Source organism: Oncorhynchus clarkii, chromosome 26 (genome assembly GCF_045791955.1).
Source record: "Oncorhynchus clarkii lewisi isolate Uvic-CL-2024 chromosome 26, UVic_Ocla_1.0, whole genome shotgun sequence".
Classification (NCBI taxonomy): Eukaryota; Metazoa; Chordata; class Actinopteri; order Salmoniformes; family Salmonidae; genus Oncorhynchus; species Oncorhynchus clarkii.
Genome location: NC_092172.1, coordinates 39084610 through 39100356, shown reverse-complemented (window position 1 = coordinate 39100356; position 15747 = coordinate 39084610). Strand labels below are relative to the sequence as shown.

At 48.7% G+C, this 15747-nt stretch overlaps 1 protein-coding gene and 1 long non-coding RNA gene across 2 annotated transcripts in view; one reads left to right on the top strand and one right to left on the bottom strand.

Moving 5' to 3' along the window:
• Positions 1-15747, top strand: part of LOC139384356 (transducin-like enhancer protein 3-B) — a 52886-nt gene that overhangs the window by 14883 nt on the left and 22256 nt on the right. Inside the window, exons 6-9 of the mRNA XM_071129063.1 lie at positions 2634-2696; positions 2979-3083; positions 12872-13085; positions 13502-13518. Of these exons, the coding sequence (XP_070985164.1) occupies positions 2634-2696; positions 2979-3083; positions 12872-13085; positions 13502-13518 (399 nt within the window). The remainder of the gene's footprint in view (positions 1-2633; positions 2697-2978; positions 3084-12871; positions 13086-13501; positions 13519-15747) is intronic.
• Positions 11902-12698, bottom strand: LOC139384357 (uncharacterized). Its single transcript, XR_011628847.1, has 3 exons — positions 12527-12698; positions 12110-12154; positions 11902-11975 (listed from the first exon to the last, which is right to left on the bottom strand). It is a non-coding gene; the product is annotated as an uncharacterized lncRNA (long non-coding RNA).

Below are 15747 nucleotides of genomic sequence, written 5' to 3'. Positions count from 1 at the left end.
TTAGTAATCCCATTTGGCTGCTGATGTAGTCCTCTCTCTCTCTCTGTTAGTAATCCCAGCTGGCTGCTGATGTAGTCCTCTCTCTCTCTGTTAGTAATCCCAGATGGCTGCTGATGTAGTCCTCTCTCTCTCTGTTAGTAATCCCAGATGGCTGCTGATGTAGTCCTCTCTCTCTCTGTTAGTAATCCCAGATGGCTGCTGATGTAGTCCCCTCTCTCTCTGTTAGTAATCCCATCTGGCTGCTGATGTAGTCCTCTCTCTCTCTGTTAGTAATCCCAGATGGCTGCTGATGTAGTCCTCTCTCTCTCTCTGTTAGTAATCCCATCTGGCTGCTGATGTAGTCCTCTCTCTCTCTGTTAGTAATCCCATCTGGCTGCTGATGTAGTCCTCTCTCTCTCTGTTAGTAATCCCATCTGGCTGCTGATGTAGTCCTCTCTCTCTCTCTGTTAGTAATCCCAGATGGCTGCTGATGTAGTCCTCTCTCTCTCTCTGTTAGTAATCCCAGATGGCTGCTGATGTAGTCCTCTCTCTCTCTGTTAGTAATCCCAGATGGCTGCTGATGTAGTCCTCTCTCTCTCTGTTAGTAATCCCATCTGGCTGCTGATGTAGTCCTCTCTCTCTCTGTTAGTAATCCCAGATGGCTGCTGATGTAGTCCTCTCTCTCTCTGTTAGTAATCCCAGATGGCTGCTGATGTAGTCCTCTCTCTGTCTGTTAGTAATCCCATCTGGCTGCTGATGTAGTCCTCTCTCTCTCTTTTAGTAATCCCAGATGGCTGCTGATGTAGTCCTCTCTCTCTCTCTGTTAGTAATCCCAGATGGCTGCTGATGTAGTCCTCTCTCTCTCTGTTAGTAATCCCATCTGGCTGCTGATGTAGTCCTCTCTCTCTCTGTTAGTAATCCCAGATGGCTGCTGATGTAGTCCTCTCTCTCTCTGTTAGTAATCCCATCTGGCTGCTGATGTAGTCCTCTCTCTCTCTCTCTGTTAGTAATCCCAGATGGCTGCTGATGTAGTCCTCTCTCTCTCTCTGTTAGTAATCCCATCTGGCTGCTGATGTAGTCCTCTCTCTCTCTCTGTTAGTAATCCCAGATGGCTGCTGATGTAGTCCTCTCTCTCTCTGTTAGTAATCCCAGATGGCTGCTGATGTAGTCCTCTCTCTCTCTGTTAGTAATCCCATCTGGCTGCTGATGTAGTCCTCTCTCTCTCTGTTAGTAATCCCAGATGGCTGCTGATGTAGTCCTCTCTCTCTCTGTTAGTAATCCCAGATGGCTGCTGATGTAGTCCTCTCTCTCTCTGTTAGTAATCCCATCTGGCTGCTGATGTAGTCCTCTCTCTCTCTTTTAGTAATCCCAGATGGCTGCTGATGTAGTCCTCTCTCTCTCTCTGTTAGTAATCCCAGATGGCTGCTGATGTAGTCCTCTCTCTCTCTGTTAGTAATCCCATCTGGCTGCTGATGTAGTCCTCTCTCTCTCTGTTAGTAATCCCAGATGGCTGCTGATGTAGTCCTCTCTCTCTCTGTTAGTAATCCCATCTGGCTGCTGATGTAGTCCTCTCTCTCTCTGTTAGTAATCCCAGATGGCTGCTGATGTAGTCCTCTCTCTCTCTGTTAGTAATCCCAGATGGCTGCTGATGTAGTCCTCTCTCTCTCTCTCTGTTAGTAATCCCAGATGGCTGCTGATGTAGTCCTCTCTCTCTCTGTTAGTAATCCCAGATGGCTGCTGATGTAGTCCTCTCTCTCTCTGTTAGTAATCCCATCTGGCTGCTGATGTAGTCCTCTCTCTCTCTCTCTGTTAGTAATCCCAGCTGGCTGCTGATGTAGTCCTCTCTCTCTCTGTTAGTAATCCCACCTGGCTGCTGATGTAGTCCTCTCTCTGTCTGTTAGTAATCCCATCTGGCTGCTGATGTAGTCCTCTCTCTCTCTGTTAGTAATCCCAGATGGCTGCTGATGTAGTCCTCTCTCTCTCTCTCTCTCTGTTAGTAATCCCAGATGGCTGCTGATGTAGTCCTCTCTCTCTCTTTGTTAGTAATCCCAGATGGCTGCTGATGTAGTCCTCTCTCTCTCTCTGTTAGTAATCCCATCTGGCTGCTGATGTAGTCCTCTCTCTCTCTGTTAGTAATCCCATCTGGCTGCTGATGTAGTCCTCTCTCTCTCTCTCTCTGTTAGTAATCCCAGATGGCTGCTGATGTAGTCCTCTCTCTCTCTGTTAGTAATCCCAGATGGCTGCTGATGTAGTCCTCTCTCTCTCTGTTAGTAATCCCAGATGGCTGCTGATGTAGTCCTCTCTCTCTCTGTTAGTAATCCCAGATGGCTGCTGATGTAGTCCTCTCTCTCTCTCTCTGTTAGTAATCCCATCTGGCTGCTGATGTAGTCCTCTCTCTCTCTGTTAGTAATCCCAGATGGCTGCTGATGTAGTCCTCTCTCTCTCTGTTAGTAATCCCAGATGGCTGCTGATGTAGTCCTCTCTCTCTCTCTCTCTCTCTCTGTTAGTAATCCCAGATGGCTGCTGATGTAGTCCTCTCTCTCTCTGTTAGTAATCCCAGATGGCTGCTGATGTAGTCCTCTCTCTCTCTGTTAGTAATCCCAGATGGCTGCTGATGTAGTCCTCACCATGTTCCTCTCTCCTCTCTCTTCCAGACTGAGATTGCTAAACGTCTCAACGCAATTCTCGCACAGATCATGCCTTTCCTGTCACAAGAGGTGAGTCCCCCACACATCCATCCTAATGCAGTCTTAACATAAACACCTTCTGATGTTCCCATGGTTGTGTAGGCCTGTTGTATAGAGCCTCTTTTCAGGCCCTATATTATTGACGCTTAATCCCTGTTCACATGTTACGGTTTTGATAAGTTTAACCCAAGATGAGCCTAATTCTGTCTTAATAAATCTGTCTATGAAGCAGGCTCTCTAACCATGGAGACTTGCTGTACAGTACCCTAGCTAAAGTTGACTAAACCTGGTCTCTGTGTTTCTCCCCACCAGCACCAGCAGCAGGTTGCTCAGGCTGTTGAGCGTGCCAAGCAGGTCACGATGACTGAGCTCAATGCCATCATCGGGGTACGTGGACTTCCCAATCTGCCTCTCACCGTGTGTACCCCTCTTACTTTACTTCATTCAGCCAGAGACGGGGGTAAACCTGCATGTACGGAGGGGCCCTGTAGTCCACTAGCAATATACTGTCTCAACTCTCATTTCACAAAGATTTAGGCCCAGCTATCCCATAGATCTCTCTCTCTTGTTCAAAGTACACTACATGTTGTTTGATATATATAGTGTGGAATTGGTAGCTAGGTAGAGGATGTAACACTAGTAGTATGTAGACCAGGGTTTTCCCAGACACCGTCTGCCCCCCCCCCCCAGCACTACACAGCTTAAATAACCAACTCATTTGAATTTCGCTCTGTAGTGCTAGGGCAAAAACCAAAACGTGCTCCCGGGGGAGGGAAGAGGACCGAGTTTGGGACACTGATGTAGAGGATGTTACAGTAGCACCCTGGTAGAGGATGGTTACTGTATCGTCCTGGTAGAGGATCTTTGGAGGGGAGCACTAGCTTGCCACACTATGTCACCACCATACCCCTCCCACGTGCAGCGTTGCCCCTGTCACCACCATACCCCTCCCATGTGCAGCGTTGCCCCTGTCACCACTGGTTTTTCATTATGAGTTGATGTACCTTATGTGATGCACTGTCTTTGATTTACCAGTTACCATGGTGGTTTTGATTAATTTATCTTCAATTATACATACTATCCCAACTGGTCAGCAGTATGTCACTCAGTCAGCAAGCAGTCCTTCAAGGGCCCCCCCTCCTGCAATGGCTGAGAGAGTGGCTGTTGTTGGTTGTGAACCGAGAGAGTGGCTGTTGTTGGTTGTGAACCGAGAGAGTGGCTGATGTTGGTTGTGAACCGAGAGAGTGGTTGGTGTTGGTTGTGAACCGAGAGAGTGGCTGGTGTTGGTTGTGAACCGAGAGAGTGGCTGGTGTTGTTTGTGAACCGAGAGAGTGGCTGGTGTTGGTTGTGAACCGAGAGAGTGGCTGGTGTTGGTTGTGAACCGAGAGAGTGGCTGGTGTTGGTTGTGAACCGAGAGAGTGGCTGGTGTTGGTTGTGAACCGAGAGAGTGGCTGGTGTTGGTTGTGAACCGAGAGAGTGGCTGGTGTTGGTTGTGAACCGAGAGAGTGGCTGGTGTTGGTTGTGAACCGAGAGAGTGGCTGGTGTTGGTTGTGAACCGAGAGAGTGGCTGGTGTTGGTTGTGAACCGAGAGAGTGGCTGGTGTTGGTTGTGAGCCGAGAGAGTGGCTGGTGTTGGTTGTGAGCCGAGAGAGTGGCTGGTGTTGGTTGTGAGCCGAGAGAGTGGCTGGTGTTGGTTGTGAGCCGAGAGAGTGGCTGGTGTTGGTTGTGAGCCGAGAGAGTGGCTGGTGTTGGTTGTGAGCCGAGAGAGTGGCTGGTGTTGGTTGTGAGCCGAGAGAGTGGCTGGTGTTGGTTGTGGGCCGAGAGAGTGGCTGGTGTTGGTTGTGGGCCGAGAGAGTGGCTGGTGTTGGTTGTGGGCCGAGAGAGTGGCTGGTGTTGGTTGTGGGCCGAGAGAGTGGCTGGTGTTGGTTGTGGGCCGAGAGAGTGGCTGGTGTTGGTTGTGGGCCGAGAGAGTGGCTGGTGTTGGTTGTGAGCCGAGAGAGTGGCTGGTGTTGGTTGTGAGCCGAGAGAGTGGCTGGTGTTGGTTGTGAGCCGAGAGAGTGGCTGGTGTTGGTTGTGAGCCGAGAGAGTGGCTGGTGTTGGTTGTGAGCCGAGAGAGTGGCTGGTGTTGGTTGTGAGCCGAGAGAGTGGCTGGTGTTGGTTGTGAGCCGAGAGAGTGGCTGGTGTTGGTTGTGAGCCGAGAGAGTGGCTGGTGTTGGTTGTGAGCCGAGAGAGTGGCTGGTGTTGGTTGTGAGCCGAGAGAGTGGCTGGCTGGTGTTGGTTGTGAGCCGAGAGAGTGGCTGGCTGGTGTTGGTTGTGGGCCGAGAGAGTGGCTGGCTGGTGTTGGTTGTGAACTGAGAGAGTGGCTGGCTGGTGTTGGTTGTGAGCTGAGAGAGTGGCTGGCTGGTGTTGGTTGTGGGCTGAGAGAGTGGCTGGCTGGTGTTGGTTGTGAACTGAGAGAGTGGCTGGCTGGTGTTGGTTGTGAACTGAGAGAGTGGCTGGCTGGTGTTGGTTGTGAACTAAGATGTTCACAGAGAGGGTAACGTAAAGACCTGGCTGAGATTAGAGCGGTAACACTGATCAGATCATGGGGCTTTGCACTGATTCCACTTTGCCAGTAAGGATGTTTTTAATTGGATAATGGGCTCCAGCCAGTGCAGTCTTCATCGCTACCTCTCAGCCTTCTCATTCCTCTATAGGCTCACCAGTAGTGTCCTGAAGCTGAGATTACACTTACTGTTATAGCCTCTCCCCACCCCCACACACACACCATCTTAGAGCTCTATGGAAACTAGGCTATAGAACTTAACCATGTTGTGGCGGTATCGTAATAAGGCTGTACCTAGTAATCCCTTAACCCTGAAAGTCAAAGCTCTCCTCATTCCACTTATTTGATCTATTCCAGTCGTGCACACCTGATCCAGTTAACCAGGGGCTTGCTGATGAGGTGGCCAGAAGCCCAGTGTGTTTCTAGGAGCAGTCGGACCCATCTGGGAATCTGAACACTCTGAAATGACAACACCTCGTCTTCCTAAGTTCCTAGAACATCTATTGTTCCTTCTGCCCTATTATATAAAGCTAACATGCTAGCTGTTTTTACTAGTTCGAGCTAGAAGATCCGTAGCTATCCTGAAGCCCTTAGCGGTTAGCTAGCTGACCCCCTAGCTGTCAGTAGCTATCCTGAAGCCCTTAGTGGTTAGCTAGCTGACCCCCTAGCTGTCAGTAGCTATCCTGAAGCCCTTAGCGGTTAGCTATCCTGAAGCCCTTAGCGGTTAGCTAGCTGACCCCCTAGCTGTCAGTAGCTATCCTGAAGACCTTAGTGGTTAGCTAGCTGACCCCCTAGCTGTCAGTAGCTATCCTGAAGACCTTAGCGCTTAGCTAGCAGTTAGCCAGCCCCATAGGTGGGGTCAAGCCGGCCAGAGGCAGATATTGGAATTAAATTAAGGCAATGAGCCAAGACTGTGACCCCCGTTTCCAAGGTAATTACTTCCTCCTCTCCTTCCAGCCACCAGGTGGTTTAATTTGACTGTCCAGTGGACAGACAGACACACTCCTTTGCCATTAAGCAGGGGCAGGGCTGTTGAGCTCGGCAGCTTGGCACACAAACACTATGAAAACAGGCTTTTATTTGTTGGAGGAAGAGATGGCAGGAAATCAATTTCCGTGCTGCCACTGTGTGGGGGAGAGAGCAAGGGATAGAGGGATGGAAGAGGGAGGTCATTAAATATCTGACGGTAATCAGAAGCCAGCAGGGTTTGGCTAGTTGATGTGCCTGTCTGACTAAACGATGTCCAGTGTCAAACGGAGGCACAATACACACAGTCACACACAAACTTCTATCAGAGGGAGAAACTAAATTGACAGGGAGAGTGACAGAAGTTTACATTAACCCTGTTTTCTTTAAACCTAAGGGACTCAACTATGTCATCTTTGCACTGAGGGACACAAATGCAGAGTAATTTGTCTGAGAAAGAAGATCCATAGACTTAACTCAGCCCTGATGAAGAGGAAGAGAGACGCATATATATATACACAGACACAGACACACACACAGACACAAGTATATGTGGACACCCCTTCAAATCAGTGGATTCGGCTATTTCAGCCACACCTGTTACTGACAGGTGTATAAAATCGAGCATGCAGCCATGCAATCTCCATAGACAAACATTGGCAGTAGAATGCCTTACTAAAGAGCTCAGTGACTTTCAATGTGGCACTGTCATAGGACGCCACCTTTCCAACAAGTCGTCTCATTTCTGCCCTACTTGAGCTGCCCTGTTCAACTGTAAGTGCTGTTGTTGTGAAGTGGAAAGGTCTAGGAGCAACAAAGGCTCAGCCACGAAGGGGTAGGCCACACAAGCTCACAGAATGGGACCGCCGTGTGCTGTAGGAGCGTAAAAATCGTCTGTCCTCGGTTGCAACACTCACTACAGAGTTCCAAACTGCCCCTGGAAGCAACTTCAGCACAATAACTGTTTGTTGGGAGCTTCATGAAATGGGGTTCCATGGCCAAGCAGCTGCACACAAGCCTAAGATCACCATGCGCAGTGCCAAGCATCAGCTGGAGTGGTGTAAAGCTTGCCGCCATTGGACTCTGGACAAATGGAAATATGAATCACGCTTCACCATCTGGCAGTCTGATGGATGAATCTGGATTTGGTGGATTCCAGGAGAACGCTACCTGCCCGAATGCATAGTGCCAACTGTAATGTTAGATGGAGGAGGAATAATGGTCTGGGGCTGTTTTTCATGGTTCAGGATCCTTGGTTCCAGTGAAGGGAAATCAAATTGCTACATCATACAATGACATTCTAGATGATTCTGTGCTTCCAACTTTTTGGCAACACTTTAGAGAAGTCCATTTCCTGTTTCAGCATTACAATGCCCCCGTGCACAAAATGAGGTCCATGCGGAAATGTTTGGTCGAGATTGGTGTGGAAAAACTTGAGCGACACACACTCACACAACCAGTCCTCCAGAAAGGGAGTGACACACAGAGTGCACCCTGACCGAATCACCCTGACCGGGTCAGATTTTTTTCCCCAGTAGTCAGTCAGTCTCCCCTCCCCAGGCCAGTGTTATCTCAGGAGATATACTACCTGCTAATCTGTCCTCTTCCCCAAGCACAGAGTGACCTGAGAGAGAGGGCGCTCCACTAAACAGCATATTCCCACAGGGGTCACAACCCCCACTACAACACTGCATACCTGCCAGTTTGTATACAAACTGTTTATATGGTTTCATACAGTAATATAGCTCTGGACAGACAACAGTTTACACACTGTTTCCCATTGCTTCCCATAACACAGGTGCACTAATCTAGCTCTCCAGACAACCAGCACAGTTGGTGTACAAACAGTTTGCACATGGTGTTCCAGAACGTTAACCCATTCCGAAGTAATCACGGGTCTGTTCATTGTTAATCTTACCAAGTAGACAAACTAGGTGCCCATTCATTTAGGTCGTGTGTGAAGCTACTAGCTTTTTTAGCACCGCCTTGTTCTTAGATAAAGGTTAACAGGGCAGGATGAAGTTTCCCCCAGACACTGATCTAAGACCAGTTTAACAAGTTTCCACCCCAATGGTTAAAGTTGGGATTTGGTCAAGGAAAGCTGATCCCAGATTTGTACCTAAAGGCAACATCAATGGTTAACAGATGGGTTACTGTTGGTGTTTTGCATATCTGATCTAGTAAATCCTATGTAAATGGTCATCTGTTGGACACACGATTCATGTAAAACATGTATTCCAGCGCCCGTTTTGTTGTTCTGGGCCAAACATTTTCTAATTGGAGGACCCACTCCTTCACTTTGCATGGGTTTTTTTTGCTGCAGATTTGAGTGTCAAATTCACATTTCCATTTGGTTTGAGTGTGTCCCTTTTTTCACACAGAGGGCATTTGTCTGCAGTCACATTGGCTCAAACCTCTGTGTACATTTTAGTACCTCATTATTTACATATTAGATGTCTCGTAGATATGGCTTTGGTTTTCATCTAGGTAGAGCGTAGCAAACTGGCTAAATGGACACTACACAGTCTAAAGAATACAGAAATTAGACTGCTAGTAAAGACCAGACTTTTATATTGCCCTATACGTCAGTATGTGTAGGCCTATCCCTCTATTTAATGAGTATTTTTTTAAATTTATTTTTTAAATAAATTTTTCTACTCAACACCTGAAAACAAATTAATACACGCCACTGTGTGACTGGCATAAGAACCTTAGCCATTGCAGGTACCTCAGCCCCCTTGAAGGACTCTCATACTGCTGACCAACCATGTGTTCTCACAGTTCATTTCACTTTGGACATTGTGTTATCGTAGCCTTACCACTCAAACTGTACTGCATTGCATGCACCTGTGGTAAGCCTCCTAGCATTAGCAAGCATGGAGCTATAGCTAGCAGTAGCTAGCATGGAGCTATAGCTAGCATTATCAAGCATGGAGCTATAGCTAGCATTAGCAGGCATGGAGCTATAGCTAGCATTAGCAAGCATGGAGCTATAGCTAGCATTAGCAAGCATGGAGCTATAGCTAGCATTAGCAAGCATGGAGCTATAGCTAGCATTAGCAAGCATGGAGCTATAGCTAGCATTAGCAAGCATGGAGCTATAGCTAGCATTAGCAAGCATGGAGCTATAGCTAGCATTAGCAAGCATGGAGCTATAGCTAGCATTAGCAAGCATGGAGCTATAGCTAGCATTAGCAAGCATGGAGCTATAGCTAGCATTAGCAAGCATGGAGCTATAGCTAGCATTAGCAAGCATGGAGCTATAGCTAGCATTAGCAAGCATGGAGCTATAGCTAGCATTAGCAAGCATGGAGCTATAGCTAGCATTAGCAAGCATGGAGCTATAGCTAGCATTAGCAAGCATGGAGCTATAGCTAGCATTAGCAAGCATGGAGCTATAGCTAGCATTAGCAAGCATGGAGCTATAGCTAGCATTAGCAAGCATGGAGCTATAGCTAGCATTAGCAAGCATGGAGCTATAGCTAGCATTATTACTGAGCTAGAACTAAGGAAGATCTCAATTGCGTACTCTTTGCGTCCTCTCTCCTCATCTCCTTAAAACCCATTGGATGAGAAAGCCAGAGGTCCCACCCCTCTGACCTCCTCAATGTGTTTTGAGAAGAAGAAGAGGACTTGAGTGTGCAATTGAGATCTTCCCTAGCCACAGCTACCTCCTCTTACCACCCTTTTTCTTTGACTCCTACAGCAACAGCAACATGCTGTCTACCCAGCCTTCATGGTCAGTGTTTGGGAGTGGGATGGATGGAGGGAATGAGAAGAGATGTGGTTGACGTTTGTTTGAATTGCTGCCACTGTTAGCATGTCAAGTGGTTTTGTAACAACAGATAACCACTGTGTGGTAGGAAGTCGGGAACTAAAGCATGCATTGGATGTCTCGATACTGAAAATTGGCTTCCTTCCCTTTGTTCGCTTTCCTTGATCCAAAAAAAGGTCAGTGCAGGAAAGGAAGCACTTTAAAGTATTGGAACCCAGCCTCGTTTGTTTCTATGCTCTTTAGTCAGGTAGTCTGCCAGCCAGTTATTCTTTCATAGAGTCAGCTGGAATCAACACTAACAGTCTGTCTGTGGGAGCTGTGATTTGCCCCGTTAGCTTTAATAGTCTCTTCTCTGCTCATCCCCTCCTGACAAAACCCGGCTAAGATTTGGAGTCATTTACACAGATGAAAACAGATAAGTGTGAAAGGAAGTCGGTCACCTCTTTATCCAGGAATATTGAATCGGGGCCAGTTTATTTCCCCTATCCCTCACTCTTCTCCTCGTCCTCCTCGGTGGCCCCTTAATGAGACTTCTTGATGATGCTTCTCTGCATGCTTCCCTCATTAGGCACCCTCAACAGGGACTTCTCTGCTCTATCCTTTTCCTCCCTCCCTAACACACATAGGCCTCTGCTCCACACACCACCAGCACAATATTGATTAACAATCCTGCCTGTCTAAGTGGGTTCCATCCATTCTATACCGCCAGCCCCTCAGCTCCAGATAATGAGCCTACTGGATAATAGGCCTATTGTTAAGAGACCAGACTTGATCAACCTTTACTGTTAAACGGCTTACAAGCTCTGTGTATGTGTTTCCCCCTCCTCTCCTTCTAATGAGTAGTATGGGTCAGGGGTATAATACTCCCAGCTAGCTATCAGGAAGGTCAATAGATTGGTTTGGGACTGACAAATGATGGATGTGCTAAGTGTTATTTAACCTGGTTTTAAAGCACTCGCTTCCCCTTTTCAGCTGAGTGGCTATTTAACTCCCGCCTGTTAGTCTGGATCCCTGAGTCGATCTCGTCTCGCTCTCCCTCTCTGTCTGTCTCTCACTCTCTCTCTCTCTCTCTCTCTCTCTCTGCCCTCTCTTTCTCTCGCTCTCTCTCTGACGTTGACAGGCTCTTGGGAGGGCTAAGTGTCTGTGTCCCGCCCTCTCTGCCTGTTAACAGGCTTTGCCAGAGGGCCAGGAGGTGGGCGGCTGGCTTTGCTTGTTGGGTGTTGAAGGGTTTGCAGTTTTTATTTTCACCTGTGGTCATGCCGTGTGTGAAATTAACCCCATGTGCAACCCTCTGGGAATACATCCCCGTCCATGTTCTTGTCTGTAGTGTCTGCTAAAACAGTCCACATAGAATAGAGATCTTCGAGTTGGAAGCCTGGACGGGTAACTAGCAGTTGTTGTGTTGCCGGCTGCTTCTCACTAATTGCTGCAGACAGCTGGTGTTTGGGCGCAGTTCATCCAGTATTTATCAAGAATATCCTGTTCATAAAATGAGGTGGACTTTCTTTAGTACGACGTCTGTGAAGGATACGGGGGGGGGGTGTCTGTGAAGGATACGGGGGGGGTGTCTGTGAAGGATACGGGGGGGGGGTGTCTGTGAAGGATACGAGGGGGGGGTGTCTGTGAAGGATACGAGTGTCTGTGAAGGATACGGGGGGGGTGTCTGTGAAGGATACGGGGGGGGGGTGTCTGTGAAGGATACGAGGGGGGGTGTCTGTGAAGGATAAGGGGGATTTGTGTGTGTGTGTGTGTAAAGGATACGGTGTGTGTGTGTGTGAGAAGGATACGGGGGGGGGTTAAAGGATAAGAGGGGTGTGTGTGTGTGAAGGCCCCAGGCCCCTCATAAGTCTGAGGTATTTGTGAGGAAGATGTCCTTATTGCTAAGGATGGTTGTTACCTACTAATCTTTAACAAACATGAGGACTGCAGTTTAATTCAACTCCCTCCTTCCCATGGTTTAGGACTGTTATTGGGGAGGGGAGGGAGACTAACAACTTTATGTACTAGGACAATGGTTCTCAAACCTCTCCTCAGGGACCCCCAGCCGGTCCAAACCTCTCCTCGGGGACCCCCAGCCGGTCCAAACCTCTCCTCGGGGACCCCCAGCCGGTCCAAACCTCTCCTCGGGGACCCCCAGCCGGTCCCAGCCGGTCCAAACCTCTCCTCGGGGACCCCCAGCCGGTCCAAACCTCTCCTCGGGGACCTCCCAGCCGGTCCAAACCTCTCCTCGGGGACCCCCAGCCGGTCCAAACCTCTCCTCGGGGACCCCCAGCCGGTCCAAACCTCTCCTCGGGGACCCCCAGCCGGTCCAAACCTCTCCTCGGGGACCCCCAGCCGGTCCAAACCTCTCCTCGGGGACCCCCAGCCAGTCCAAACCTCTCCTCGGGGACCCCCAGCCGGTCCAAACCTCTCCTCGGGGACCCCCAGCCGGTCCAAACCTCTCCTCGGGGACCCCCAGCCGGTCCAAACCTCTCCTCAGGGACCCCCAGCCAGTCCAAACCTCTCCTCGGGGACCCCCAGCCGGTCCAAACCTCTCCTCGGGGACCCCCAGCCGGTCCAAACCTCTCCTCGGGACCCCCAGCCAGTTAATATATTTGATCTCTTCCAGAACTAGCACACCTGATTCATCTTGTCAACTTATCATCAAGCCCTTGACTTGGTGAACTAGTTCTGTTCTAAAACACAATAGTAACATGGGGTTCCTGGAGAGGAGATTTGAGAACCACAGTACCAGGGCTTGTTATCCAGTGGAGCCTCTGCAGATAGGAATGTGGCATTGACATCAGCTCTAGACTACATATTTCTGAGAGTTTGTGTAACGTTGTGCCCACCTGAACTAAGCCCCCTCCATGTGTTGTATATCCAGTCCCCCGGTCTCTTCCCAGCCGACCCACTTGTCCTATGTCTTGTTCCCCAACAGCAACAGCAGCTCCAGGCTCAGCACCTGTCCCACGCTGCCCACGGTGGGCCACCCATCCAGATGCCCCCGCACCCCTCGGGCCTACAGCCCCCCGGCATACCCCCCATCCCTGGCGTGGCAGGCTCCGGTCTTCTGGCGCTGGGCGCTCTGGGCAGCCAGGCCCACCTGCCCTCCGTCAAGGACGAGAAGAACAACCACGACCTGGAGCACAGAGGTGAGGCGCTTAAGGGTGTGGATAGTTAGGTGGTTCTGCTCAATGTGCAGTGTCACTGCATTGCGGCCATTTTGGATCCATACAATAGGCATTGTGGTTTGATATTGCGGCCATTTTGTCCCTTCTCAGTGGGCATTTGTGGCTCTAAATTACAGCCATTTTGGTTCTGTGCTAATTTTGTTTGAGTATGAGTTGGGTGGCCTGATGTCCATGTACTCTCATACCATAGTGGCTGTAAACACTCATGAAATGAACTTGTCTGAATGTGAAACCAACGTATTTAAAAATGTATTTTTCTTGTGACTGCAACACATTAAGTCACAATACATGTTGCCATTCGTACTAACGTTCTTTTCACTTTCTCCCTCTTGGCCTGTCATCCTTTCACTCCCCCCTGGCGATCCCTCTGGTAAAAGAACGAGAGTCGAGCACGGTAAGTTCTCCTTTATTCTTCTGAGACCCCCCCATCTCCACCGCCCTCTCTCTCTCACCCTCTCTCTCACCCACCTTGTCCTCCCTTGACATTGACTTTGAGCCAGTCTGTTTGGTGACTAAGGCACTTTGCATAGACTTTAAACACCACGCCTTGTTAGAAATGTAAAATTCCTGATCCCTGCAGTAGAACACACACGTTTTGTCTGGTATAAGCTATTCTGCAATCAAATAATGCCTGGTCTATGAGTCTGGCTCATAGAGCTGGAGCTGCTTCCTCCTCTACACTATCTAATCCAGGTGGAAAATGACTCCAGTCAGCAGGCGAGGATTAGCCCGCTCTATCATTTCATCACAATTAAAAGAGACTTTGACTCTCGTCTCTCCTAAGAGGATTTACTGTCGCCCATCTCTCCACCCCTCCTCCCTCCTCTCTGCCTTTTACTCCTTCCATCTATCCACCCCTCCTCCCTCCTCTCTACCTTTTACTCCTTCCATCTATCCACCCCTCCTCCCTCCTCTCTGCCTTTTACTCCTTCCATCTCTCCACCCCTCCTCCCACCCCTCCTCCATCTTTCTCTCCAGCCTCATTCTGCCTCTTTGTTTTCTAATGCACTCCTTTTCCTTTTGTCGGTTTGTTGTAATCATTCTCTCTCCTTTCTGTTCATACTCAACCCTTTTTTCTCTCTCTCTGTCTCTCTCCTTTCTGTTCATACTCAATCCTTTTGTCTCTCTCTGTCTCTCTCTCCTTTTCTGTTCATACTCAATCCTTTTGTCTCTCTCTGTCTCTCTCTCCTTTCTGTTCATACTCAATCCTTTTGTCTCTCTCTGTCTCTCTCTCCTTTCTGTTCATACTCAATCCTTTTGTCTCTCTCTCCTTTCTGTTCATACTCAATCCTTTTGTCTCTCTCTGTCTCTCTCTCCTTTCTGTTCATACTCAATCCTTTTGTCTCTCTCTCTCTCTCTCTGTCTCTCTCTCCTTTCTGTTCATACTCACTCCTTTTGTCTCTCTCTGTCTCTCTCTCCTTTCTGTTCATACTCAATCCTTTTGTCTCTCTCTCTCTCTCTCTGTCTCTCTCTCTGTCTCTCTCTCTGTCTCTCTCTCTGTCTCTCTCTCTGTCTCTCTCTCTGTCTCTCTCTCTCTCCTTTCTGTTCATACTCAATCGTTTTGTCTCTCTCTCTCTCTCTCTGTCTCTCTCTCCTTTCTGTTCATACTCAATCCTTTTGTCTCTCTCTCTCTGTCTCTCTCTCTCTCTCTCTCTCTCTGTCTCTCTCTCTGTCTCTCTCTCTGTCTCTCTCTCTGTCTCTCTCTCTCTCCTTTCTGTTCATACTCAATCGTTTTGTCTCTCTCTCTCTCTCTGTCTCTCCTTTCTGTTCATACTCAATCGTTTTGTCTCTCTCTGTCTCTCTTTCTGTCTCTCTGTGTCTCTGTCTCTCTCTCTCTGCCTACTTCCAGTAAATATTTCTGAACACAGATAGTGAATTTTTTCCTCCCTCCTGCCCCCGGGCTTCTTCTCTTGTTAAAGCCTCTGTTTATTAGACTAGATTAAATCTCTCTGATAGCCAGGGATAGCGACTCGGTGGCGGCTGTGACAACGCAGGGATTGGGTTCCCAATGACTGGGCAGCGTGAATGGGTGCAGTCATGTCTGAAGGGAATGAAACTGGGCCCCTGAGATTAGCAGTGCTAATGCTAACTCCACTCCCCTCCCTCATCTCCCTCCGTCGCTTCCTCCCTTCCTGTCCTGTTGTCTCAGGTCACCTGATAGGAGGCGTCTGAGGTTATCCAGTCTGTTAATCAGGCCTTAAAAAGCCACTGTGTATTAGACAGACAGACGCACACAGTTGTTTTACTATCCTTGTTGGGACCAAACGATGTATTCCCTTTCAAATTATATTTACCCTAAACCTAATTCTAACCTTAAAGGGAATCCTAACCGTAAACCTAACCCCTTCCTTGTTGGGACCAAACAATGTATTCCCTTTCAAATTATATTTACCCTAAACCTAATTCTAACCTTAAAGGGAATCCTAACCGTAAACCTAACCCCTCCCTTGTGGGGGCCAGCGAAATGTCCCCAATTGTCAGAATTGTCCTTGTTTTTACTATCCTTGTAAAGGTGTCCGCATGCTTCCCAGACGGAACACTTCAGGAGAGTTTATACATGTACTATGACAACATTTGGGAGCTTTTCGGGCACATTTTTTTTCTCGAGACCCGTTAATTCTGA